At 39.1% G+C, this 27,443-nt stretch overlaps 1 protein-coding gene across 1 annotated transcript in view; it reads left to right on the forward strand.

Annotated features, from left to right (window-relative positions):
* The window catches only part of Vps35 (VPS35 retromer complex component), a 42,101-nt gene extending 18,001 nt beyond the window's left edge, over positions 1-24,100 (forward strand). Inside the window, exons 6-17 of the mRNA XM_070011897.1 lie at positions 2,506-2,719; positions 4,753-4,836; positions 5,893-6,002; positions 8,025-8,121; positions 8,210-8,358; positions 8,450-8,657; positions 9,061-9,216; positions 14,284-14,406; positions 18,785-18,964; positions 21,359-21,598; positions 22,220-22,363; positions 23,169-24,100. Of these exons, the coding sequence (XP_069867998.1) occupies positions 2,506-2,719; positions 4,753-4,836; positions 5,893-6,002; positions 8,025-8,121; positions 8,210-8,358; positions 8,450-8,657; positions 9,061-9,216; positions 14,284-14,406; positions 18,785-18,964; positions 21,359-21,598; positions 22,220-22,363; positions 23,169-23,348 (1,885 nt within the window). The 3' untranslated portion in view covers positions 23,349-24,100. The remainder of the gene's footprint in view (positions 1-2,505; positions 2,720-4,752; positions 4,837-5,892; positions 6,003-8,024; positions 8,122-8,209; positions 8,359-8,449; positions 8,658-9,060; positions 9,217-14,283; positions 14,407-18,784; positions 18,965-21,358; positions 21,599-22,219; positions 22,364-23,168) is intronic.
* The last annotated feature ends 3,343 nt before the right edge of the window (positions 24,101-27,443 follow it).

Here is a 27,443-nt window from a genome sequence, read left to right on the forward strand (position 1 = left end):
TATTTATGTATATGCTATAATGCACTTTGGTAAATTTCAATCTATATTCTTAAACCTGTTTTTCCTCCTACCTTTAATTTTTTTAAAGAAAACAGTTTTTAGTGGATTTTATTATACTATTTTCATATGAGTATATGTACATATGCATGTATATATAAGGACTTTAATCATACACCATATCACCTTATTTCCTACTTCCCTCATTTTAAAATATTTAATATTGGTACATTCTGAAAATTGTATTTGATGTAATGAAATATGCTTAACTTTCTCCATTAGCCAGTTTTTCTTATTTATTATTTCTTGAATATCTGCCAGTTTTTATAATTTATAGACTGTTAATTACCCTAGAATATGTGATTTTAGTGATCTGTGAGCATAATTACTCTTAAACAGAAAAATACCAAAACCTTCCATCATTCATAGAGACTTCCATGTATGAGACCCAGAGACCTTTTCTTTTGGGGGGGGGGCAGTCTGGTTGTGGGGCCTGAACTCTGGGCCTGGGCGCTGTCCCTCAGCTCTTCAGCTCAAGGCTAGCGTAGAGACCTTTTCTGTAACTACCATTCTTTCGTCTGTGACTGTTCTCTGACAGCAATGTGAGATGGTCTACTATAGTTTTCAAACAACTAGGTGAGCTTGAAGTCAGGGCTTGGGCACTGTCCCTGAGCTCTTTTGCTCAATGCTAGAGCTCTACCACTTTGAGCCACAGCACCACTTATGGTTTTCTGGTGATTAATACGGACTTCTCTGCCTGGGTTGGCTTTGAACCATGACCCTCAGATCTCAGCCTCCTGAGTAACTAGGATTACAGGTGTGCCACCAGCATTGTGCTTAATTAGTGGCATTTAGTATTTGCATCAATTCCTCTTTTTTTCCTCACCCTTTTATTTTGTATGTTTTGTGGTACTAGGGTTTGAGCACTTGAACTACATACATCTTTTGCCCTTATTTGCTTTTGTTATATTTTTGCTCGGGGCTGGCTTCAGCCTGACTTACTGTCTCTACAAGTTCTCATGTAATACCATGCCTGGTCCTATCAATTTCTTCTCATCTTTCTTTTCCTTTCTTTCCTTCTTTTTTTTGCCAGTTATGGGGCCTGAACTCTGGGCCTGGGTGCTGTCCCTCAGCTCTTCAGCTCAAGTCTAGTGCTCTACCACTTGAGCCACAGTGCCACTTCCAGATTTCTGAGTGGCTTATTGGTGACAAGAGTTTCACGGACATTCTTGCTGGGCTGGCTTTGAACCGTGATCCTCAGATCTTAGCCTCCTGAGTAGCTAGGATTACAGGTGTGAGCCACTGGTGCCCAGCCTAATTTGACTCAATTTTAAGCACTTAATTAGGCAACCAACTTAAAAACTGGAACCCTGGTACTGGTAGTTCATGCCTGCAGTCCTAGCTGCGCAAGAAGCTGAGATCTGAGGTTTTGGTTCGAATCAAGCCTGGAAGTGGAGCTGTGACTTAGAGTAGTAAAGCACTTCACAAAAGCACAGGAACAGTGCCCCACCCCAAGTTCAAGCCACATGACTGACAAAAAATTAATTAATTAAAAGAAAAATTGGAAACTAAGTTTCTGTCTTAAGAGGTATAACAACTTAAAGGGCTGGGAAGGTGGCTCAGTGGTAGAGCGCTTGCCTTGCATGCCTGAGGCCCTGGGTTCGATTCCTCAGCACCACATAAGCAAAAAGAAAAAAGCCGGAAGTGGCACTGTGGCTCAAGTGGTAGAGCGCTAGCCTTGAGCTGAAGAGCTGAGGGACAGCGCCCAGGCCCATAGTTCAGGCCCTACGACCGGACCCTCCCCCCGCCACCCAAAAAAAAAAAAGAGATATAACAAAGTAGGCCTGGTGTTGTTGACACATGCCTGTAGTCCTAGGCCCACAAGAGACTGAGATCCCAAAGATGATTACAGTTGGAGGACATGTTGGGCAGAAAGAGTCACTAGATTGCATGTCCAAAATAACAAGCAAACAGAAGTTGGTCAATCATAAGGCCTTGAGTTCAACCTCTAATCCAGAAAGAAAGAAAGAAAAAAAACAGTTCTCCAAATGCTCACATTTCAACTGAAAACAAATTACAACAATAAAATGTAACAGGCTTATCATAAGTATCAGTTTATTTTAAACTTTTTGAATTGAAGGAGTTGCTAGCAAGTTAAGGTAGAGTTGGGGAAAGAATTTGTTTCCTTAAATTTGTATTGTGTCCTCTTCTTTTGTTTTTTTCTGATAGACTCTGTCCTTAAAATAACTATGCTAAGCCAATGAAGTTGTTTTTTTTTTTTTTTACAAAGCACGAATATATTATGAAGATTAGAAGAAAATGAGGGAAGGGTTAACAAGTTTGACAAGAAATGTACATATTACCTTATTTATGTAACTGTAACCCCTCTGTACATCACCTTGACATTAAAAGTAAATGAAGAAGGAAATGCATAGAACAGAGAAAAGCTAAGTTGTTCCTATAATTTAAATCCTGTATAAAGTTGTTTCTGACTTTTTTGTTTTGCAGTGAAGAAACAACTGGTGATATTAGTGACTCCATGGATTTTGTATTGCTCAACTTTGCAGAAATGAACAAGCTCTGGGTGCGAATGCAACATCAAGGACATAGCCGAGATAGAGAAAAAAGGGAACGAGAAAGACAAGAACTGAGAATTTTAGTGGGAACAAATTTGGTGCGCCTCAGTCAGTTGGAAGGTGTAAATGTGGAACGTTACAAACAGGTTTATATCTCTTTGCCTGTCATCTTGTTGTAATATATAAACTGAAATCTAATTGTTAAACATTAGATTGAAAAACCTTTTTTCAGTATCTTTTATCCAGACCTAATATAACTGAAAGACACACTATGTTTGTAGGTTGAAAGACTTGGTATTGTGAAGAAAGAGTTTTCCTTAAATTTATCTACAGATTCGGTATAATTTCAATCAAATACTAGCAGGCTTTAAAAAAAATTGAAATCTAAAATTGTATATAAAAAAGGTCAACATAGCATAAACATTTTTAGAGAGGATAAAGTTGGAGTACACAGCCTAAATTCTAGGCCAGCACCTAAAGTGTATATAGTGTGTATTAACATCTATAAATATGGATAGACACATAAAGGGATAGTGAAGAAAGACACAAATCTATGAAAAAAAATGAAGTGGGGAATAGGTGTACTTTCACTGTAAATCACTAGATATGATATATTTTAACATTATAAACTGTCTGGTATACAATTAGTAAACTCAGCAGTTGTAGGGCAAAAACAGCTAAAAGAAAAGAAAATGAGTAGGTAGGGCTTTATTTTAAAAAATAAGAAGGGAGAATTGGGTGTAGGCCAGCATTTGTCTATCATGCATAAGGCCTTGGGTTCCACTGTCAGCATTTCAAAACCAAAACCAGAGAGTTAGATTTGCCAATCCCTAGATTAGAGAATCCATTCTTAGTTTATGAGTTTGTATGTGACCCAATTTTGGGGGGTGGGGGCTGGTCTTGGGCCTTAAACTCAGGGCCTGGATGCTCACAGTTAGCATTTTACCACTTAGTCATAGCTCCATTTCTGGCTTTTTTGATGGCTAATTGGAGATAAGAGTGTAATAGATTTTCCTGCTTAGGTAGGTTTCTAACCACAGTCCTCAGATCCCAGCCTCATGAGTAGCTATAATTATAGGACTGGGCTAGCAGTGCCCAGCCCAGTTATTTATTTATTTATTTATTTATTTATTTTTGCCAGACCTGGATCTTAAACTCAAGGCCTGGGTACTGTCCCTGAACTTTTTGTCTCAAGGCTATTACTCTACCACTTGAGCCACAGTACCACTTCTGGCCTTTCCTGAGTAGTTTACAGGAGATAAATTGTCTGACCTGGGCTGACTTTAAACCATGATCCTCAGATCTTAGCCTTCTGGATTACAGGCATGAGCCACCAGCACCAGGTTCCCCAATTCTATTCTTTTCTTTTCCTTTTTTGTCAGTTGTGGGACTTGAACTCTGGGCCTGGGTACTGTCGCTCAGCCCTTTAGCTCAAGGGTAGCACTCTACCATTTGAGTCACAGCGCCACTTCCGGTTTTCTGGTGGTTAATTGAAGATCAGAGTCTCTCAGATTTTCCTGCCCAGGCTGGCTTTGAACAGCGATCCTCATATCTCAGCCTCCTGAATAGCTAGGATTACAGGTGTGAGCCACTAGCATCTAGCCCCAATTATTTTCTCATAAATGTTCAAGGGCAACATCAACAGATCCTTCTGGAACAATTAAAAATTTGTATGCAAACAACAATAACAACAACAAAAATTTCTAAGTCTTTTCCCCTCATTCAAAATAGAAAAACTCCAAAACTCCAACAGAAGACATAAATATAAAGCCTAAAACTCCTAGAGGAAATCTCTTATCACCTTAGAGTACATTAAAATTTCTAGCTGGTTGTTCTGGTACCCACTTGTAATCCCAGCAAGCTGAGGCAGGAGTATAGAGAATCAAGACAAGTTTAGGCTTCATAATGAGACCCTGTCTCAAAACAAAAAGATATAAGAGATTTCTTAGAATACATACATACACAAACAAACACACAAATGCAAACCATAAGAAGAATTAGCTTTATTTTATATGAATTTTATGCTAAATAAGAACTCATTTTGTATTTAAAATGTCTGAAAAATTTTAAAGTTTAAAAAAATGAAGTATACATGGGAATATGTTCAATATGTTGTGAAAGGATAGTTTAGAATTTTGAAAATGATCTTTTCACCATTATTGTTTTTCTTTCATTTTAGATTGTTTTGACAGGTATACTGGAGCAAGTTGTGAATTGTAGGGATGCTTTGGCTCAAGAATATCTCATGGAATGTATTATTCAGGTAAGTAGGGAGATTTATTTCATTCTCAAAAGGACTCATCTTTTATTTATTTTTACTTTTTTTTTGGAGGGGGGGGTCCGGTTGTTGGGCCTGAACTCTGGGCCTGGGCGCTGTCCCTTAGCTCTTCAGCTCAAGGCTAGCGCTCTACCACTTGAGCCACAGCGCCACTTCCGGCTTTTTTCTTTTTGCTTATGTGGTGCTGGGGAATCGAACCCAGGGCCTCAGGCATGCAAGGCAAGCGCTGTACCACTGAGCCACCTTCCCAGCCCAATTATTTATTTTTACTGGCTTGAAAAAATCTTGGGCATGTGCCTATAACTGTAGCCCTAGCCACTAAAGTGACTGACGCAGAAAAATCTCTTAGTAATTCAAGGCCACCCTTTCGCTTACTAAAAGCTGGTACTCTCCAACTTGAAACATCTCCACTTATGGCATTTAGATGCTTAATTGGAAATAATAGTCTCATAGACTTACTTGCTGGCCCAGTGGTAATTGGAACCATGATTCTCAGATCTCAGCCCCCTGTGTAGGTAGCTAGGATTACACTCAGGGTGAGACACTGGTGCCTAACATTTCTTTGTATTAATACGCTTTTCCCCCCCCAAAATTAGGAGTTTTCATTAATTTTGGTTTAATTGTAGATATACTTTTGTTTATGGACCAGTTTTGTCTGGGCTTATGTTTAGTGAGTTTAAATAATATATTTGGGAAAAATAAAAGTCTCGAGCTGGGAAGGTGGCTCGGTGGTAGAGTGCTTGCCTTGCATGCATGAGGCCTTGGGTTCGATCCCTCAGCACCACAAAAGCAGAAAAAGCCAGAAGTGGCGCTGTGGCTCAAGTGGTAGAGTGCTAGCCTTGAGCTGAAGAGCTGAGGGACAGTGCCCAGGCCCAGAGTTCAGCCCCAACGACTGACAAAACTAATAATAATAATGTATTTGAGTGTAATTGTATGAAATTTAAATGATTTTTTTCACAAATAAGAACTTTAAATATTATATATGAGTTCAGAATATTAAATGAAATACTTTTATTTGTATTAATTAATTTTGATTTTTAGGTTTTTCCTGATGAATTTCATCTCCAGACATTGAATCCTTTTCTTCGGGCCTGTGCAGAGTTACACCAAAATGTAAATGTAAAAAATATAATCATTGCTTTAATTGACAGGTAAGATCTTCTAAAACTTGAAGGTAAATGCTTTAACATAGGAATGATGAATTTAAAGTATTTTGTGAATTGTTTCTGTGGCATCTTTATTATGTCAGTAGTTTTGAAGAAATTATACTATAACTAGTATAACTGTGAATGAGCATCTAGTAGATATTTCTCTGACTTAGGCATGAAAGAAATTTAACTTTTAATGGTAAAGGTCTAGAGGTAATAATTCTTCCTCCTCCCCCCCCCCCCCCGCCCTGTTTTTTTTTTTTGTGCCAGGGGCTTGCTCAGGGCCTGGGCATTGTCCCTGAGCTTCTTTTGCTTGAAGCTAGTGCTTTACCACTTGAGCCACAGTGCCACTTCGAGCTTTTTCTGTTTATGTGGTCCTGAGGAATCAAACCCAAGGCTTCATGCATTCTACACAAGCACTCTACCACTAAGTCACATTCCGACCCCCCCCTCCCAGTTTTTGTTTTTTTTTGTTCGTTTTTTTGTTTTAGTTTTAGGGGGTTTTTTGGTGCCAGTTTTGGGGCTGGAACTCAGGACCTGAGTTCCTGAGCTATTTTGCTCAAGTATGGTGCTCTCCTACTTGAGCTCCATTTCTGCTTTTTTGTAGTTAATTGCAGGTAAGAGTCTCATGGACTTTTCTGCCCAGGCTTACTTTGAACCATAATCCTCACTTGAACCACCAGCATGTGAGACCCTGTGTTCCAATTCTAGTACTGCTAAAACAGAACAACAAAAAAGTGCAATTAAACCATTCTACTGTCACTTTTTCTTAAAAATTTTTTTTTGTGTGTGTGTCAGTCGTGAGGCTTGAACTCTGGCCCTGAGCACTGTCCCTCAGCTCTTCAGCTCAAGGCAAGCACTCTACCACTTGAGCTACAGCGCCACTTCCGGTTTTCTGGTGGTTAATTGGAGTTAAGAGTTTCATGGACTTTCTTGCCTGGGCTGGCTTTGAACTCAATCCTCAGATCTCAGCCTCCTGAGTAGCTAGGATTACAGGCGTGAGCCAACGGCGCCTGGCTTCTTAAAAATTTTTAAAAGTGTCTTATGTCTTTAGTAAATACCGTTTAGTAAAAACCGTTTGTGTTTCAGCCATTTGTCTTGGTTAAAAAAAAATAAAACTGGGCATTTCATAATGGCTTTTTTTTTTTTTTTTTTTTTTTTTTGTTGTTGGTCGTGGGGCTTGAACTCTGGGCCTGGGCGCTGTCCCTCAGCTCTTCAGCTCAAGGCGAGCGCTCTACCACTTGAGCTACAGCGCCACTTCCAGTTTTCTGGTGGTTTATTGGAGATAGGAGTCTCACGGTCTCTCCTGCCCGGGCTGGCTTTGAACCGCGATCCTCAGATCTCAGCCTCCTGAGTAGCTAGGATTACAGGCGTGAGCCACCAGCGCCCGGCTTCATAATGGCTTTTTAAAAATATCAAACTTGAGGGCGCCTGTGGCTCATGCCTGTAATCCTAGCTACTTAGGAGGCCAAGATTGAAGATCGAGGTTCACAGCCAGCCCAGGCAGGAAAGTCATGAAACTCTTATCTCCAAATTACCCACCTGAAAACTGGAAGTGGCATTGTGGCTCAAGTGGAAGAAAGCTCATCTTGAGCTGAAGAGCTCAGGGACAGCACCCAGGCCCAGAGTTCAAGCCCCACAACCAACCAAAAAAAAAAAAAAAAATCAAACTTGGCCTTCCATATAATAAGTGACTGCTTTGCAAATATGCTGTATGAAAGATAGCTCATGCCGATGGCTCATGCCTGTAATCCTAGCTACTCAGGAGGCTGAGATTTGAGGATTGCAGTTCAAAGCCAGCCCAGGCAGGAAAGGCCATGAGACTCTTTTATCTCCAAAAAAAAACACTCAGAAAACCAGAAGTGGCACTGTGACTCAAGTGGTAGAGTACTAGTCTATATTAATATTCTAGAAGAAATTGACTTATAGAAAGTAACAGCAAAGCAGCAAGTAATAAAATGTCATCTATAGTCCTACTATCCAGATTCCTATATCTTTTAAAATAAAAGTTGTTTTCTTTTTTAGATTAGCTTTATTTGCTCATCGTGAAGATGGACCTGGAATCCCAGCTGATATTAAACTTTTTGACATATTTTCACAACAGGTGGCTACAGTGATACAGGTTTGTATAGCATTTCTCCTAAGTTCTCAAAACTTTTAAATATCTCTGCTGCAAATTAATAAAATGTATGGTTTTCTCAAATTTTCAGTCTAGACAGGATATGCCATCAGAGGATGTTGTGTCTTTACAAGTCTCTCTAATTAATCTTGCAATGAAATGTTACCCAGATCGTGTGGACTATGTTGATAAAGTTCTAGAAACAACAGTGGAGATATTCAATAAGCTCAACCTTGAACAGTAAGTTAGGTGACATTCTCGTGAAAATCTTTATAAAGTAATTTTTTTGTCCTGGATTTGTTTTTCTTAATTGCTCTTTTTCTTTTTATAGTATTGCTACCAGTAGTGCAGTTTCAAAGGAGCTCACCAGACTTTTGAAGATACCTGTTGATACTTATAACAATATCTTAACAGTCTTAAAATTAAAACATTTTCACCCACTCTTTGAGTATTTTGACTATGAGTCCAGAAAGAGCATGAGTTGTTATGTGCTGAGTAATGTTCTAGATTATAACACAGAAATTGTCTCTCAAGACCAGGTAAGATAATACCAGTATTTTATTTTAGAGAAACAGAAAATGTAATTACTATCTTAGACCTTGATATTTAGACATGTGAGAAAGCAGGAAGTGTTATTTAATCTAAAAGATGTTTCAGATAGCTTATTCATTATATAAATTAGAAAATTTGAAATATATGCACATATATCACCTCTGATTCCACCACAAAGAGTTTTTATTAACCGGGGTTGATTACTGTTAGGAGCATCTCTTTCCACATATCACCATATATGTGTGTCTTGACAATCAAGTAGCAACATTTTTACAAATTATTTTACTGATACTTCTTTGTAACTTTACACAGAAACAATTTTAAGTTTTGACAGCTGTTATATGCTGATGGTTTTACTTTAGTGGATTTCTTGTTTTTCTCATAATGCAGGTGGACTCTATAATGAATTTGGTATCCACATTGATACAAGATCAGCCAGATCAACCTATAGAAGATCCTGATCCAGAAGACTTTGCTGATGAGCAGAGCCTTGTGGGCCGATTCATTCATCTTCTGCGGTCTGATGACCCTGATCAGCAGTATTTGGTATGTGTTAACTCACTGTAACCCTTTGCCAGGTCCTAACAATTAATTTAATTAACAATTAATTTAATTAACAATTTAATTTAATTTCAACTGAATTAAATATTCATGGCATCTGTGAGGTTTTACTTCCTTTTTTTTTTATTGAGGAGGGTGGTGTTATGAAACAAGGCTGGCCTTGAATTTGATGCTCCTGCCTCAGCTTCCTGAGTGCTAGGATTACAAGCATGTGCCTCTACCAGCTGGGTTTTACTGCTGAGTCATGTTTTCACCCCTCTCTGCACTAGTTATTTCTGACTTAAAGTCCTACTTCCTAGGTAGGAATGTGCTACCATTCTCACTTCTGTTGAGATGGAGTCTTGATTGAAAAGGAGCCTTGCATGTATGCCCACATTGGCTTCAGTGGTGATCCTCCTGATCTTAGTTTCCCAATAGCTATTATTATAGTTATGAGCCACGAGTGTTCTTTTCTTTAAATTGGTACTAGAGGGCTGGGAAGGTGGCTTAGTGGTAGAGCGCTTGCCTTGCATGCCTGAGACCCTGGGTTCGATTCCTCAGCACCACATAAGAAAAAAGAAAAAAGCCGGAAGTGGCGCTGTGGCTCAAGTGGTAGAGTGCCAGCCTTGAGCTGAAGAGCTGAGGGACAGCGCCCAGGCCCTGAGTTCAGGCCCCACGACCGGACCCCAAAAAAAAAAAAATTGGTACTAGAGTCTTGAAATTACAGTTTTGTACTTGGTCTGCTTGCTTGCTCTGTTGGTATTCTAGAACTCAAGCCGAACTGCTACCTCTTCTTTTTGCTAGTTATTTTTTCAGTTCTTATTTTTGTCTTATTATAAAGGCAATGTGCAAAGTGGTTACAGTTACATAAGTCAGATAATAATATATTTCCTTTTAGACAATGTCACCCTTTTGCTTTCTCCCAGTTTTTCCCTACAGTCCCTACCCACAAATTGTATAGTTTATTTTCGACAGTTGTTGGTTATTTTGAGGATGGAATCTTTTTTTTTTTTTTTTTTTTTTGGGTCCGGTCATGGGGCCTGAACTCTGGGCCTGGGCGCTGTCCCTCAGCTTTTCAGCTCAAGGCTAGCGCTCTACCACTTGAGCCACAGCCCCACTTCCGGCTTTTTTCTTTTTGCTTATGTGGTGCTGAGGAATGGAATCCAGGGCCTCAGGTATGCAAGGCAAGTGCTCTACCACTGAGCCACCTTCCCAGCCCCTTGAGGATGGAATCTTGTGGGTTTTTCTGCCTTGACTGGCTTTTGGATCTCAGCCCCTTGAGTAGCTAGAGTCACAGGTATGAGCCGAACTCCAGGCCTTTTATTTTATCTTTTGCCAATCTTGGGGCTTGTACTCAGAGATTGGGCACTATTCCTGAGCCTCTTTTTGGTCAAGGGCAGCACTCTACCACTTGAGCCATAGCACCACCTCCAGCTTTTCTGAGTAGTTTATTGGAGATAAGAATCTCACAGACGGAAGTGGCGCTGTAGCTCAAGTGGTAGAGCGCTCCCCTTGAGCTGAAGAGCTGAGGGACAACGCCCAGGCCCAGAGTTCAAGCCCCACGACCGACAAAAAACCAAAACAAAACAAAAAAAAAACAAAAACAAGAATCTCACAGACTTTTCTGCCTGAACTGTGATCCTCAGATCTCAGCCTTCTGAGTAGGTAGTAGGTACAGGCATGAGCCACTGGTGCCCAGCCCAGGACTTTTATATAAATGAATAACTATAAACTTTTGGATCTTATGAGAAACAAGTTAGATGCTATGGTTTGGGATTGTTTTTGTTGTTGTTGCTTTTTAAACTTTGTGAGAGTTCCAGAAAAACTGGTCTTTAGGTGGTATCCTATAATTACTCTATATTAAACTTCTTTTAATAATAAACTTTAAAAGAAATACAAACTTGATAATCAATTTCTTTATTTTTCCAAGTTGTATTTGTTACATTGAAAGTGCATTAAGAACTTTAAAATTGAGTTGCCTTTTCATTAGTCCTTATTTCCTGGTAAAGACAAATCAGTCCTCAGTTACCATTAGTCCTCAGTTAATCTTTGTGAAGTGAATAAAATAAGTTGCTCAAGCAGGACACAACAACAAATCATGAATCATTTATTTTAGTGTAAAGTAGCATGTCTGACTCTAGTTACTGTTAGTACAAAGTAGCTAACCATAGTTGTTAGGCTACTATAATGAAAAAGGGATCATTTGAGAAATGAAATTATTTGAGAATGGATCATAATTGTCTCCTCTTGGGCCTGTCATAGTTCACATTCTGTTTTGTTTTTTTTTGCCAGTTGTAGGGTTTGAACTCAAGGCTTGGACACTGTCCCTGAGCTCCTTTTTGCTCAAGCCTAGAATTCTACCACTTGAGCCACAGCACCACTTCTGGCTTTTTCTGTTTATGTGGTAATGAGAAATCAAACCCAGGGCTTCATGCATGCCCTAGGCAAGCATTCTACCACTAAGCTACATTTCCTGCCCATAGTTCACATTCTTGTACTTATTCATAGTTGGCTTAGAATAAGAGGCTGATTTCAGTTGCTAGTGTCTTAGTCGTGTATGTGTCTGTGTGTGTGTCTGTGTGTGTGTCTGTGTCTATGTCTATGTCTACATCTATGTCTATGTCTACATGTACATGTGTGAACTCAGAGTCTTGGTGCTGTCAGTCTTTTTGCCCAAAGCTGGCACTTGAACCATACTTCGAGTTCCAGTTCTTTACTGGTTAATTGGAGTCTCAAGGATTTGCCTGCCTGGGCTGGCTTCAGCTGTGATTCTCAAAGCTCAACCTCTAGAGTGGCTAGAATTCTAGTCATTACCTGCACCCAGTGTAATAGCTTTTGACTTTTCTTAGGGATGGATATTGAACAGTGTGTTCTGTGCACATACAGTGACTGTTCGATTATTTTAAAATGATTCCTTATGTTTCTGTGTGAGGTATGTTTTCATCTTGTTTCATATCACACATAGTAGATACACAATTGTGTGTGTGTGTGTGTGTGTGTGTGTGTGCATGCATGTGTACACGTGCATGCGTGTGCCAGTCCTAGGGAACTCAGGGCCTGGATGCTGTCCCTGTGCTTTTTTGCTCAAGGCTAGCACTCTACCACTTGAGCCACAGCTCCACTTCTGACTTTTTGATGGTCACTTGAAGATTAGAGTTTCCTAGACTTTCTTATCTCAGCTTTCTGAGTATATAGGATTAAAGGCATGACCCACCAGTACCCAGCCAATATACAACTTTCTAAGTAGAAAACGGCTGATTGGTTATGCCTATGTACATTTAAGGATATAATAATTCATTCTGTTGTAAGAGGGAATATATATATATAATATATAATATATACAATATATAATAATATATACATAATAATCCATTATATCAGAGAAATTCATAAAACTTGAATGTTATTCCTTATTTTGTATATTAAAAAATGTTTTGTAAGAGGGTAAAAATGCCTAAGAAGCATTGTACTCATACCTGACTTATGAAATTGTTACCTCTTTATACAACTCCTTAAAAAATAATAGTAGAGGGTTGGGAATGTGGCTTAATGGTAGAATCCTTGCCTAGCATGTATGATGTCCTGTGTACAATTCCTCAGTACCACATAAACAGAAAAAGCTGGAAGTGGCACTGTAGCTCAAGTGGTAGAGTACTAGCCTTGAGCAAAAGAAGCTCAGAGACAGTGCCCAGGCCCTAAGTTCAAGCCTCAGGACTGGCAAAAAAACAAAACAAAAAAACAAAAAGCAAGAGTTTCATGAACTGCTTTTTTCTGATACATCTACACATTTCTTTTACAGTACATCTTTTAAGTTGTATTGGTATTTTTCCCAATTTAAATAGGCTTAATATTTTCTGAAGTAGGAATATGATTTACCATCAATATGCATATAGTTGTTTTTGCATCATAGCCAATATATTCTGAGCACATGCCTGGGTCAGGTTCTGATTACAGTTCACATTAATTACTTGGTTTTCCAGTAAGGCCTGGAAATACTTGGGGCATATTTATCCAGGATCACACAGGTAGAAAGTACTAGAATCTGCTTTTTTTTTTTTTGCCAGTTCTGGGGCTTGAACTTAAGGCCTCAGCACTGTCCCTGAGTTTCATTTGCTCAAGGCTAGCACTCTACCACTAGAGCCATAGCACATCTTCCAGCTTTTTTTTGTGTATGTGGTATTGAGGAATCAAACCCAGGGCTTCATGCATGCTGTTAGACAAGCACTCTACCACTAAGCCACATTCCCAGCCCTAGAATCTACTTTTTTTTTTTTTTTTTTTTTTGGGTCCGGTCATAGGGCCTGAACTCTGGGCCTGGCCGCTGTCCCTCATCTCTTCAGCTCAAGGCTAGCGCTCTACCACTTGAGCCACAGCGCAACTTCTGGCTTTTTCTTTTTGCTTATGTGGTGCTGAGGAATTGAACCCAGGGCCTCATCCATGCAAGGCCAGTGCTCTATCACTGAGCCACCTTCCCAGCCCTAGAATCTACTTTTAAATGTAAAATGTAAGGCTATCTTACTTCAGACCCTGAATTCACTCATTCATTCATTCATTCATTTTATTTTTTTTAGTGCTAGTACTGGAACTTATGCAGAACTTTGGGTCTTATGCTCTGGCTTAGCTTTCCCTTCCAGACTGATGCACTACCACATTTTCAGTTCTAGCTTTTTGCTGGTTAATTAGAGATAAGAATCCCATGGATTTGCCTGCCCAGGGCTGGCTTCAAACTTCAGTCCTCATTTCTGCCTTCTGAGTATCTAGGATTACAAGTGTGAGCCATCAGCATCCAGTATAGAGCTTTAATTCTTTATCCTTATGTGTATATGTAACTAGCTACTTAGGGCTAGTTATAACGACCTCACTGAACCTTGGACTTCTCCATTTGTGAAATGGGGTCACTATTCTGTTTCTAGAACAATTGTAAAAACGTAACCAAGAAATATGTTAAAGGGCCTGCCATCATAAAGTCTAGTATACTGTTGTATTGACAAAATGGTAGTAGTGATTGATGATCAGAACCCTTATTTGGTTTTAAAGATTACTAATTTATAAAATTAAAATTTTTGTTGTCAGATTTTAAACACAGCACGAAAGCATTTTGGAGCTGGTGGAAATCAGCGGATTCGCTTCACACTACCACCTTTGGTATTTGCAGCTTACCAGCTGGCTTTTCGATACAAAGAGAATTCTAAAGTGGTGGGTTTACTTTTTAAATATATCACTACATTTTTTCCCCCTTTATCCTCACTGTGTGTTTGTTATTAATAGAGAATTTCTATTATATATCTATAATATATCTATGTAAATAGATGATAATATAATAAAATCCTATTTTTAGTAACTCTTAGTTTCTCATCCATCTTGTCTTAATAATTCCTAACAGTGATGTTCATAAATCATAAACAAGCCTATGAATTACATAAAACACTTAGAAAAGCAATTTAAATTTATGCTAAGACTTTTTCTAGGTTCTAAATTGAGTTAACTTTGCCTAATGAAAGAGCTGTATTGTATAATCACATATCTATAAAAGCATGTAATTGAATAATGTCATGAATTATATATAATGTTTCTGAGTTTATTTCATTGCTAAAATCTTCAGAAGTTCATTTTGAAGAAAATACCACAACTCATGTATGTGAAAGTTGGACAGCCAGGTTTATGTTAGTAAACTTCCTAATAATGGAGAAAATAAGATTTATTCAGAAATCTTACCAATATGAACAGCATATTTTGGCCAGTCTTTATTAGGACAGATTTCATCCAATGTTTCTCACCAATTTGTGGCTGTACTAATAAAACCTAGAACATATTACAAAATTATACTAATCAAAGTGGTATGGTACTGATATTAAAAAAAACACATAGAACAATAGAACAGAATGGAGTCTAGAAATAAATCCATGCACACACAATTAACCAATCTTAATACTAAGTAGAATACAAAGAATATATGATATTTTGAAAAGGATAGTCTCTTTAATAAATGGTGTTGGGCAAATTGGATGTCCTTATTCCCCAAAAATAGTATTAGGCCTTTATCTTATATACAAAAAATAACTCAAAATGGAAATAAGAATTAAAAAAGATCTGAGAGCATAAAACTCCCAAGGGAATTGCCACGACATTGGTCTTGGCAATGAGTTTTTGGGTATGACACCAAAAGTAAAAGAAAAAATAAGCAAATGGATTGTATAAAACTAAAAAGGTGGGGGCTGGGAAGGTGGCTCAGTGGTAGAGCGCTTGCCTTGCATGCCTGAGGCCCTGGGTTCGATTCCTCAGCACCACATAAGAAAAAAGAAAAAAGCCGGAAGTGGTGCTGTGGCTCAAGTGGTAGAGCGCTAGCCTTGAGCTGAAGAGCTGAGGGACAGCGCCCAGGCCCAGAGTTCAGGCTCCACGACCAGACCCCCCCCCCCAAAAAAAAAAAAAAAAAACAAAACTAAAGAGGTGGGCTGGGATGGTGGCTCAGTGGTAGAGCGCTTACCTTGCATGCCTGAGGCCCTGGGTTCGATTCCTCAGCACCACATAAGCAAAAAGAAAAAAGCCGGAAGTGGCGCTGTGGCTCAAGTGGTAGAGTGCTAGCCTTGACCTGAAGAGCTGAGGGACAGCGCCCAGGCCCAGAGTTCAGGCCCCATGACTGGACCCCCCCCCCAAAAAAAAAAAAAAAAAAAACTAAAAAGGTTTTGTATACAAGGGTGCAGTCAATAATAAATATCACCTAATAAGTGGGAGAAAATACTTGTAAATCATGTCTGAGAAGGGGTTAATATCCAAAGTAGTTAAGGAACTCAATAGTAAGAAAACAAGTAATTTGACTTAAAAATGGCCAAAAAAAACCTGAGTAGGAATTTTTCCAAAGAAGATAGATAGGCAAACTGCTGACATGTATATAAGGTATTCAGTATTACTAATCATCAGTATTCACATGTTCACATGAATTAAAATGGCCATTTAAACTTGAGTGTTCATCAGTAGAAAATTAATTAATTTATGGTGTGTATACATACTATGTGCACAATAAAATATTCCACCCTAAAAGTGAGAGAAATCCCACTGTCTGTGACAATATAGGTGAATGTAGAGAACACTATAATATGTAAAATTGGCCAGATACTCTCAAAACCATCCGCCGATGGCTCACACCTGTAATCCTAGCTACTAAAGAGGCTGAGATCTGAGGATTACAGTTCAAAGCCAGCCTGGGCAGGAGAGCCTATGAGACTCTTATCTCCAATTAACCACCAGAAAACTGGAAGTGACACTGTGGCTCAAGTGGTAGTGTGCTCATCTTGAGTTGAAGAGCTCAAGGCAGTGCCCAGCTCCAGAGTTCAAACCCCACGACTAGCAACAAAAAAAAGCTCATTTGCATGTTGAATCTAAAAGTATCAAATTTGTAGAAGAGAGTAGATGGGTGGTTGCCAGGGAGTATAAACTTTCAGTAGTAAGATGAGAAAATTGAGCAAAATAAAAGAAAAAAGTCAAGACAAAACAGCAGCTAAAACTTACTGTGTGCCACACATTGAACCAAGAGCCATATTACTTGGATTGTTGCATTTAATTCTTAAATCTATGATCATTATTAACTTTTAAAAATAAAGAGAACTGATTGTTTTACAGAGAGAAATTTGGGTGGTTGAACATAGTAAAATGTTTAACTTTACTAATAATTACACTAAATCTTCAGGTTGATTTCAGCAAAAGCAGTGGTATCATGCCAGTTCATCCTTAATACTGTTAGAAATGTGGTTTGTACATTCTTGGCAAAATATAGCTATATTGTTTTTTTGTTTGTTTTTTTAGGAAGCCCAATTATTCCACTGTTCTTTTTTTTTTAATCTTTTTACAATGTTTTATTGTACATGAAGAGGCTGCTAAGTAGAAAAATATCTTTAAGTGTACAAATACCCATGAAGGAAATATGCATAAATACAAATCAGCTCTTCCCCCCAAGAAATCTACAAAGGCACCACAAACTGAAGATTCTATTTCCCTTAACTCTAACAGCCTGAAACCTATCCGTTGGCATTACAAAACAGCCAAAAAGGACAGGATGACATGATTTCCAAAGGTTGAAAAATAGCATAAGAATCTCTTGAATCCTAACTTGATCACACAGAACTGCTTCTAAAATTCTAGGGATTGACTTATGGATAGTTTTTTCTTCAAACAAACCAATACACAAGCACTACTGTCATAGGACCTAGGATTAGGAGCACATGGGAAAGAGAACTAAAAAAAAATCTAACTTATTTTAAATTGTTTACTATAGATACAAAATAAACAAAAACTTCAAATAGAAATTAAGAATTAAAGTAAAAAGCTGAAAATACAAGCCTTTATATTACAGTACATATAATTACATAATTTATTAAAATTAATATAATCAGGGTTGTTTTGTTTTGTTTTTGTCAGTCATGGGGCCAGAATTCTGGGCCTGGGCGCTGTCCCTCAGCTATTCAGCTCAAGGCTAGCGCTCTACCACTTGAGCCACAGCCCCAGTTCCGACTTTTTTCTTTTTGCTTATGTGGTGCTGAGGAATTGAACCCAGAGCCTCAGGCATGCAAGGCAAGCGCTCTACCACTGAGCCAACTTCCCTTTTTTTTTTAATTAATAAGTTTTTGTATTGTGAAAATCCATTTCCCATTTTCTAGTGGTTTATTGGAGATAAGAGTCTCACAGGCTTTCCTGCTGGGACTGGTTTTGAACCGTGATCCTCAAATCTCAGACTCCTGAGTAGCTAGGATTATAGGCAGGAGTCATCAACACCTGGCTCTAGTTAGCTTTTTTAAAGTATAAAACAAAATCATACACAAAGATCTTGGTCAAGCCAGGCACCAGTGGCTTATGCTTATTATCCTAGCTACTCAGGAGGCTGAGATCTGAGGATTGCAGTTTGAAGCCAATCTATGCAGAAAATTCCTCTGAGACTTGTATCTCCAATTAACTTCTAAAAAACTGGAAGTGGTATTGTGGCTCAAAATGGTAGAGAACCAATCTTGAGCAAAAGAGCTGAAAGACAGCACCCAAGCCTTGAGTTCAAGCCCCACAGCGCGCACTCTTTCTCTCTCTCTCTCTCTCTCTCTCTCTCTCTCTCTCTCTCTCTCTCTCTCTCTCTCTCTCTCTCTCACACACACACACACACACACACACACACACAAAGATCTTGACTACATTTATGTAAGGGAAGCAGAAAGGAAGACATCAATATCACAGTGTTACCAGTGATTATTGTTAGTGGCAGATTTAGGGGTGATTTAATTTTTAAAAATTTTTTGTGTATTTTGCTATTTTTCTCCAAAAATTAGGGGTGTGTTGTTTTCTTATCAGGAAAAACAATCGAATATATATAAATTGCAAAGGCAGCAGCCAGCCTCAAATGGGTTTTGAGAAGACATTCTACTGATGTACTTGTGTGCACCATAAATGAGACAGAAAAGGAAAATAACAGGAAAACTGTGAGCTCAACTTCACTGCTTTTGCTGTTTGGTTCTATTAGAATTTTAAGTAAAATGAATATTCTTGAGCAAGTTAATCTTGAACTTAAGGTAATTTAAAATAATGTTTCTTATTATAGGATGACAAATGGGAAAAGAAATGCCAGAAGATCTTTTCATTTGCTCACCAGACTATCAGTGCTTTAATTAAAGCAGAGCTGGCAGAATTACCTCTGAGACTTTTTCTTCAAGGAGCACTAGCTGCTGGAGAAATTGGTTTTGAAAATCATGAAACAGTAGCATATGAATTTATGTCCCAGGTGAGGATCTGCTCTCCTTTCCAATTCATTTTACTGAGTAGAGTCCCTTGTTTATAGTTGCTATGGTAATATACATGGTTTTAATCTTTTACTTCCTGATGGGATAACTATTGATTTCTCACCATCTTAGGACCTCTTCATATTATCCTTCTATTTCTTGCATTAATCTGTAGAACTTCTGTAGCTAGCAAGGTAAATACCTATAGATTGGGAGAAGATCTTCACCAGCTATACAACAGATCGGGGCCTCATATCTAAAATATACTTAGAGCTCAAAAAAATAACTGACCACCCCCTAAGTCGGGCACTGGTGGCGCATGCCTATAATCCTAATCAGGAGGCTGAGGTCTGAGGATGGCAGTTCAAAGCCAGCCTTGGCAGGAAAGTCCATAAGACTCTTCAGTAAACCTCCAGATGGGCTGGGAAGGTGGCTCAGTGGTAGTGCGCTTGCCTTGCATTCGTGAGGCCTTGGGTTCGATTCCTCAGCACCACATAAGCAGAAGAAAGCCATTAGTGGTGCTGTGGCTCAAGTGGTAGAGTGCTATCCTTGAGCTGAAGAGCTGAAGGAGAGCACCCAGGCCCAGAGTTAAAGCCCCAGGACTGACAAAAAATAAAAAATAAAAATAAACCACCAGAAAACCTGAAGTGGCGCTGTAGTTCAAGTGGTAGAGGGCTAGCCTTGAGCTGAAGAGCTGAGGGATACAGCCCAGGCCAAGTTCAAGCCTCATGACCAACAACAACAACAAAAAAGCACCCTTTCCCCTCCAAAAAAGCAAATCCTCAAAGAAACAACCACCCCATTAATAAGTGGGCTAAAGAATCTAAGAGGCTTCTCTGAAGAGGAAATAAAAATGGCCAATAGACACATGAAGAAATTTCAATATCTCTGGCCATAAAAAAAATGCAAATCAGGGGCTGGGGGTTTAGCCAACATGCACAAGGCCCTGGGTTCGGTCCTCAGCTCTGGAAAAAAAAAAAAAAGAAATGCAAATCAAAACGACATTGAGATTCTACCTTGTCCCAGTTAGAATGGCCATTTTCAAGAAAACAACAGATGCGGGGCTGGGAAGGTGGCTCAGTGGTAGAGCGCTTGCCTTGCATGCCTGCGGCCCTGGGTTCGATTCCTCAGCACCACATAAGCAAAAAGAAAAAAGCTGGAAGTGGGGCTGTGGCTCAAGTGGTAGAGCGCTAGCCTTGAGCTGAATAGCTGAGGGACAGCGCCCAGGCCCGGAGTTCAGGCCCCATGACCTACCTCCCCCCCCCCAAAAAAAAAAAAAAAAGAAAGAAAACAACAGATGCTGGTGGGGATGTGGCCAAAAGGGAACGCTACTACACTGTTGATGGGAATGTAAGCTGGTTGAGCCAGTCTGGAAAGCTGTATGGAAGTTTCTCAAAAGACTAAATAGACCTGTTGCAACAATGAGAAGTACAAAATGTCATGTCAAAACCAGCTTTACAATGTCGGTGTGGGAGGGGGAGGGGGGTATAATTGGGTGGGGGGAGGGGGGAGGCGGGGAAGGGAGGTGAAGGGTAAACAAAGGAGGAGGCTGCAATGCTTGGTAAGAAATGTATGCATTATCCTGCCCATGTAATTGTAGCCCCTCTGTACAGTATGTTCTCAAATAAAATAAAATAAAATTAAAAAAAAAAAGACTAAATAGAGCTACCTGTGACCCAACACTCCCACTCCTAGACATTTACTCAAATCATCACAAACAAGGCCACACTAAAGCTACTAGCACAACCATGTTCATCGTAGCATTATTTACCACAGCTAAGATGGAATCAACCCAGATGCCCCTCATAGAGAATGGATGAAGATAATGTGGTATATAATAAGCACAGTGGAATTCAGTGCTTCCGTCAGAAAGAATGACATCGCTCCTTTTGTAAGGACAGGGAAAGACTTGGAAAAAATCATATTAAGTAAAGTTAGTCAGCTCCAAAGAAACATAGGCTCCATGGTTTCCCTCATTTGTAATAGTTAGTTTAGGATAGTCATAGCATAGGTTCACAGTAGTCCAGTAACTATGTACATATGACCATATAAAATAATGCTAATCGAAATGGTCTCCATGATATGGAAACAAGGGATTTTTGTTGTGGTGGTTTTGTGGGTTTTTTTCCCTCCTTTTTTTTTTTTTTTTAGTGTACTGTTTGCTGTTATTTCTTTTGTCTTTCTTTTTTTCTCTTCTGGTTTATTCCTTGTGGTCACTGTTTTCTGATTTCATACTCTTAGTCTTGGACACATAAATTGACATGTTGAAACCCTTTTGCACAACTATTTTGAGATCATAAAATTATTTTTAAAAAAAGAAAAAGTAACCCTCACAAAAAAAAAAAGAATTTTGGAAAATGCTCAACTTGAAGAATCTTTTGCTTTGTTTTAACTAGGCATTTTCTGTGTATGAAGATGAAATCAGTGATTCAAAAGCACAGCTGGCTGCCATAACTTTGATCATTGGTACTTTTGAGAGGATGAAGTGCTTCAGTGAAGAGAACCATGAACCATTGAGGACTCAGTGTGCACTCGCTGCATCCAAACTTCTGAAAAAACCTGATCAGGGCCGAGCTGTGAGCACTTGTGCACATCTTTTCTGGTCTGGCAGAAACACAGATAAAAATGGAGAGGAGGTAAGGTCATTACCAATTGCAGAATTGTTTGCTGTGAAATCATGCTCTGGAGTGAAATATTTGAGGTACTTAAAAATTGGATGAAGTTATTTGCTTTGTTTTGTTAAAAGAAGTGACTAGAGAATAATGTGTGGAGCATCTTCCTGAGGTAAAGCTCCCATTTTGTAATCTCTAGCCAAAAAGGGCACATAATGCGCTTACTTGAAGTGATCAAGTGAAAGTTTTGCCGGCTTTTTTCTTTTTGTTTATGTGGTGCTGAGGAATCGAACCCAGAGCCTCATGCATGCAAGGCAAGCGCTCTACCACTGAGCCACCTTCCCAGCCCCTCAAGTGAAAGTTTTACGTTTGCTGAAAGGCAGCATATTTTTAGTGGAAGTTAGGAAGCATTATGGGAAAAATGGACCTACAAATATCCAAAGTCTGGCACAGAACTCTTATGTCCTGAGCATGCTCAGTGGCAGACTTCTGAGATTTTAAGATGCTAAGGGTCAACTTTATCCTTTTGCTTTTTTAAAAGGAAGAATGCACAGTATCTTGGAAGCTGATGAAAGAGTACTGTAGCATTGTGTTTTGTGAAAATGAGACATACATGGTTTATTAATCTCTTTCTTTTTATCTTAGCTTCATGGAGGCAAGAGGGTAATGGAATGCCTAAAGAAAGCTCTAAAAATAGCAAATCAGTGCATGGACCCCTCTCTACAAGTGCAGCTTTTTATAGAAATTCTGAATAGATACATCTATTTTTATGAAAAGGAAAATGATGCGGTAAGTGAATTAGGAAGTGTCATTAGTTAACATTTTCCCTTTCTGCCCTAGAAGATTTAATGTATACAAAAGTTTATTGCTGGGTAGCTTCATTTTGTCTGTGAAAGTCAGAGTTTGCATTTTACCTGCTGTCTTTTTTCATTCATAGTTTACAGTCCTTCTGTCAGCAGAGATATATCTTGAATCAATTTTTTTTCTTTTTTTCTTTTCTTTTTCTTTTTTTTTTTTTTTTTTTTTGTTTGGTCGGTCATTGTGTTTGATCTCTGGGCCTGGGTGCTGTCCCTCAGCTCTTCATTTCAAGGCAAGTGTGCTGCCACTTGAGCCATAGTGCCACTTCAAGTTTTCTGGTGGTTAATAGGAGATAAGAGTCTCATCGACTATTCCTATCTAGTCTGGCTTTGAATCACAATCCTCATATCTCAGCCTCCTGAGTAGCTAAGCTTACAAGTGTGAGCCACTGACACCCGGCCCATTTTATGTTTCTTTTACTGATTCATAGTACTCTGCTTTTTTATTTTATTTTATTTTTTTTTGTTGTGCTTAGGACCAAACTCAGGGCCTAGTACTTGCTAGGCAAGTGCTCTTCTACTTAACTAAATCCTCAACCTTGCTTTTCTGCTTTCAAGGTGTTTTTATTTTGACATAATAAATAGCCAGGAGTTGTTGCTCAAAGTAACATGTTTTCCTTTTTCCTTTTTCATAATTACTCAGGTAGTTGGAGAGAGTCATATATATTCTTATAGTAGATTGAATTACCTTTTCGGGATACAGGCTTGATCATGAAATTATACATGTTCTTTTATAGGTAACTATTCAGGTTTTGAACCAGCTTATCCAAAAGATTAGAGAAGATCTTCCAAATCTAGAGTCCAGTGAAGAAACCGAGCAGATTAACAAACATTTTCATAACACACTGGAACATTTGCGCTTGAGGCGGGAATCACGAGAATCTGAGGGGCCAATCTATGAAGGTCTCATCCTTTAAACAGCTCATACTCCTTTCCACATACATCCAGTAAGGGTTTATTAACTAGGTCTCCCTTCTATAGATTGTGCCTTTCAGAAATGCTGAGGTAGGTTTCCCGTTTTTTACTTGTGATGTGTTTTACCCAGCACCTCCGGACACTCACCTTCAGGACCTTAATAAAGTCATTCACTTTGTATGTGTTCAAGTCTGTCTGATCTCCCCAAGTAGCATGACTGATCTGCTATAAAACTTCCATGATCTGTAAAAAACAAAAACAAAATCCACTTATCTTGGTTATTAATGAAACTCTCCTTGCTTTTTGTTTTGTTTCAATGTTGATTGTGTATTTTCTTCATTACCAGGAAATACTAACCCTAAAAAGTACCTGTCTCTGTTCTTAGTCCTCTTTGAGATTTAGAGGAAAGGAATACTGTTTGTGAGATTGAGCTTGGGCTTTTCCCTAAACGCAAGATAAGGCCATGGGTAACATTTTCCCTAAAAATAGAATATAATGCATGTTTGAAAAGTTTAAACCACCATGGTCAAAAGCAGAAGCTATATTTTGCATATTTGGACTCAGCCATTCATTAAGAACTTTTGTTGTCCTCTAGACTTATTTATCAGAAATAATTTGGTTCTAAATAGTATAAAATAGAAAATTTTGTGGTCTATATAATTTATGTATAACCATTACTGTAAATTTAATGGGAAATGCATCAAAATTATGATTTTTTTTGCACCCAGTGAAACAATAAAGTTGCTATTAACAATTTTGGACTTTTCTTTTCATACTGTCTTAACTGAGCTGGATGCTAGTGACTATTGCTTGTAATTGTAGCTTCTCAGGAGGCTGACATCTGAGGATCATAATTTGAAGCCAGGAAACTTCATGATAATTTGGGCAGGAAACTTCATGATATTCCTATTTACCGTTACCCTCAAAAAGCCAGAAGTGGAGCTGTGGCTCAAGTGGTAGAACTCTTTAGCCTTAAGAAAAACAGCTCAGGGGCTGGGAAGGTGGCTCAGTGGTAGAACGCTTGCCTTGCATGCATGAGGCCCTGGGTTCGATTCCTCAGCACCACATAAGCAAAAAGAAAAAAAAAGCTGGAAGTGGCGCTATGGCTCAAGAGCTAGAGTGCTAGCCTTTAGCTGAAGAGCTGAGGGACAGCACCCAGGCCCAGAGTTCAGGCCCCACGACCAGACCCCCCCCCCAAAAAAAAAGAAAAAAAGCTCAGGATGGGCATTAAAACTAGTAGAGTGCTTATGGAATCTTGTACATTCTCGTATTTATGGAATTCACTTGTTCAAGTCCCCATCTATGCTTTCAGTCATTATACTTTTGCATGATGACTTCTCTTAATTCCCTAAAGGCTTTCCACCCATATTAATTTTCCACTATGTAACTATCCCAAAGCCTAGTGTCTCATCTCTGATAAACTCTCATCTCTGATAAACCACCAGAAAATGGGAAGTGGTGCTATGGCTCAAGTGGTAGAGCACTAGCATTGGAGCTAAAGAGCTGAGGGACAGCGCTCAGGCCCAGATTCAAGCCCCATGATTGACAAAAAAAAAAAAAAAAAAAGTGGTCAGGTGCTGGTGGCTTAGCTACTAGGAGGCTGAGATCTAAGGATCATGGTTCAAAGCCAGCCTGGGCAGGAAAGTACATGAGATTCTCTTCCTCCTGTGAACCTCCAACTTCCAAAAAGTTGGAAGTGGCTCAAGTGATAGAGTATAGCCTTGAACAAAGAAGCTCAGGCCCTGAGTTTAAGCCCTATTCAAGAACTATTAGACATTTCATGGCCATTGGAAATAATAAATAAAAATAATAATTTCTAATAATAAAATGTGTTTGAAAGAAGCATATTTGTCTGGTATATTTTATAAAGCCAGGTTTAGTCATTTCTGTCTTGAATTATGTACACAAAGGTGATGGAATATTTTCCTATACTACTACAAACTGAAGAATATATAAACTGGTGAGCTTTATCATAGAATAATATGGAATAGTATATATAAGATTAAACTCCAATTATAGGTTTTTTCAGCTGTAACTATGATATCTGCCCAGGAGAATAATGAACATTACAAAATAATTTTTCTTAACTGGTTTTGTTTATACACATCTCTGCATCAATGCTTCTCAAACTTGAACACATAAATCACCTTTGGAATCCCACAACAATCTCTTCAGTGGGTTCAGCACATTTAAGTAACCTTGAATCATGTACATGTGTGCTGCCTTATTTTGCCAAATGTCCTTTCTGTCTAGTGGGAATGTGTAAAGAGACATCATGTGTGGTGGTGGTGCTGCTGATGGACAAGATATGAGCCTGTGAACAGTGTGCTGTGTATTGCTGCTGCTGCTGAGTCTTTGAACAGGAAAGCCTGAGAATAAAACATGGCCACCATTCTCACCTTGCTCTACATTTTCTTTTGGCCCACTTGAATGGAGAATCAATATCACAGGAGCCATATGCAGACCTTCTGGCTTCACTGTTTCCTCTGGTGTCACTGGAGGAAAACATTTTGCTCTATACATGAGTCAGTGCAGGATACTTCATACTATTAGACAATTTCACTATAACTATAATGGACACAACTTCAATTCAGAGCAAAGAAAATTTGATTACCATGGGAATAATAAACCCAGGTTCTGTGAGTACATGAAAAGTTAGAAAATACCACTTTAGGCAACTTTTGTACTTAAGAAATGATGTGCCTGGGCTGGGAAGGTGGCTCAGTGGTAGAGTGCTTGCCTTGCATGCATGAGGCCCTGGGTTTGATTCCTCAGCACCACATAAGCATAAAGAAAAAAGCCGGAAGTGGCACTGTGGCTCAAATGCAGGAGAGGAAAGTATGCGAGAGCAGAGCAGGGCAGGCCTGTGGAGAGTCGGGCAAGCCTCCTCTGGAGGCCATTTAGGACCTTCCTCTAGAGAGGCCTGTTAAGAGGTACCTCCCGGAGCAGAGCAAGACAGGCCTGTGGAGAGTGGAGAGGTCCACAGAGAAGGAGGCAGGAAGAAAAGGAAAAGCCTTCCTCTTTGGAGGTTTGGAACTTTGGAGATCTGAGGTTTGGACGTTTGCAGACCAACTAATAAATAGGTCAGGGCTGCCCATTGGCGTTCCCGCGGTTTGGTGGTCGAGGTTGCTCTTGGTTCTGGGTATCTAGCCCAGGACAAGGTAGTTGCAGGCCCCATTTCTGGTGTAAATAGTGTAAATTAAAAAAAAAAAAAATTGTCGCCTTTAACTGTGCCTCGATGGATTGTTTCACTCTTTAGAGGTCATAATTGAGATGAGACCCAAGGTCAGCAGCCACCTCAATGTACCGCCTCAATTTCACTTACTGATACAGATGCCTAGAGAAGCCTAAACCATAAGATGGCAAAGAGACAAAAGCAGCTGATCCACCAGTTGAGAATTCATCCGCTCCTGAGGCTGACCAGGGCAGGACTGAGTAAATGCCGGCTTACCTTACCATTATCAGGTTTAGTCATCCAACAAGAAGAAATGAACATTAAATTCCAACAATAAGAAATGAATAAAAGATTGGAGCTGAAGACCTTAAGTGCTTGCTTTTTGCCCATTGACCAGATCATTAGAACTATCTGCATTAACTATGCAGTATGGGGTTTTTATTATTTTTATCTAAAGACATCTCTTTTGGTAATGGCAAACGTGTTTTGTTTTGTTTTGCATGGTTTTCCTCAATACACTTTTAAAGGTTTTTAAATTGTTTCATATCTGGTCAAGTTGAGATTTTTAAGAAGTTTATTTTTAATTTGTAATAAATTTAGTTTTTGTTTTTTTTTGTCGGTGGTGGGGCTTGAACTCTGGGCCTGGGCTCTGTCCCTCAGCTCTTCAGCTCAAGGCGAGTGCTCTACCACTTGAGCTACAGCGCCACTTCCGGTTTTCTGGTGGTTTATTGGAGATAGGAGTCTCACGGTCTGTCCTGCCTGGGCTGGCTTTGAACCGCGATCCTCAGATCTCAGCCTCCTGAGTAGCTAGGATTACAGGCATGAGCCACCAGCACCCGGCTAAAAGTTTTTTTTTTTTTTTTTAAGTCAACAAACTTTAAGCACCTATTAATAAAGGTCTTAAAAAAAGGGGAGGGGTTTG

This window comes from Dipodomys merriami, unplaced genomic scaffold (genome assembly GCF_024711535.1).
Source record: "Dipodomys merriami isolate MVZ:Mamm:240054 unplaced genomic scaffold, mDipMer1.0.p SCAF_85, whole genome shotgun sequence".
NCBI lineage: Eukaryota > Metazoa > Chordata > Mammalia > Rodentia > Heteromyidae > Dipodomys > Dipodomys merriami.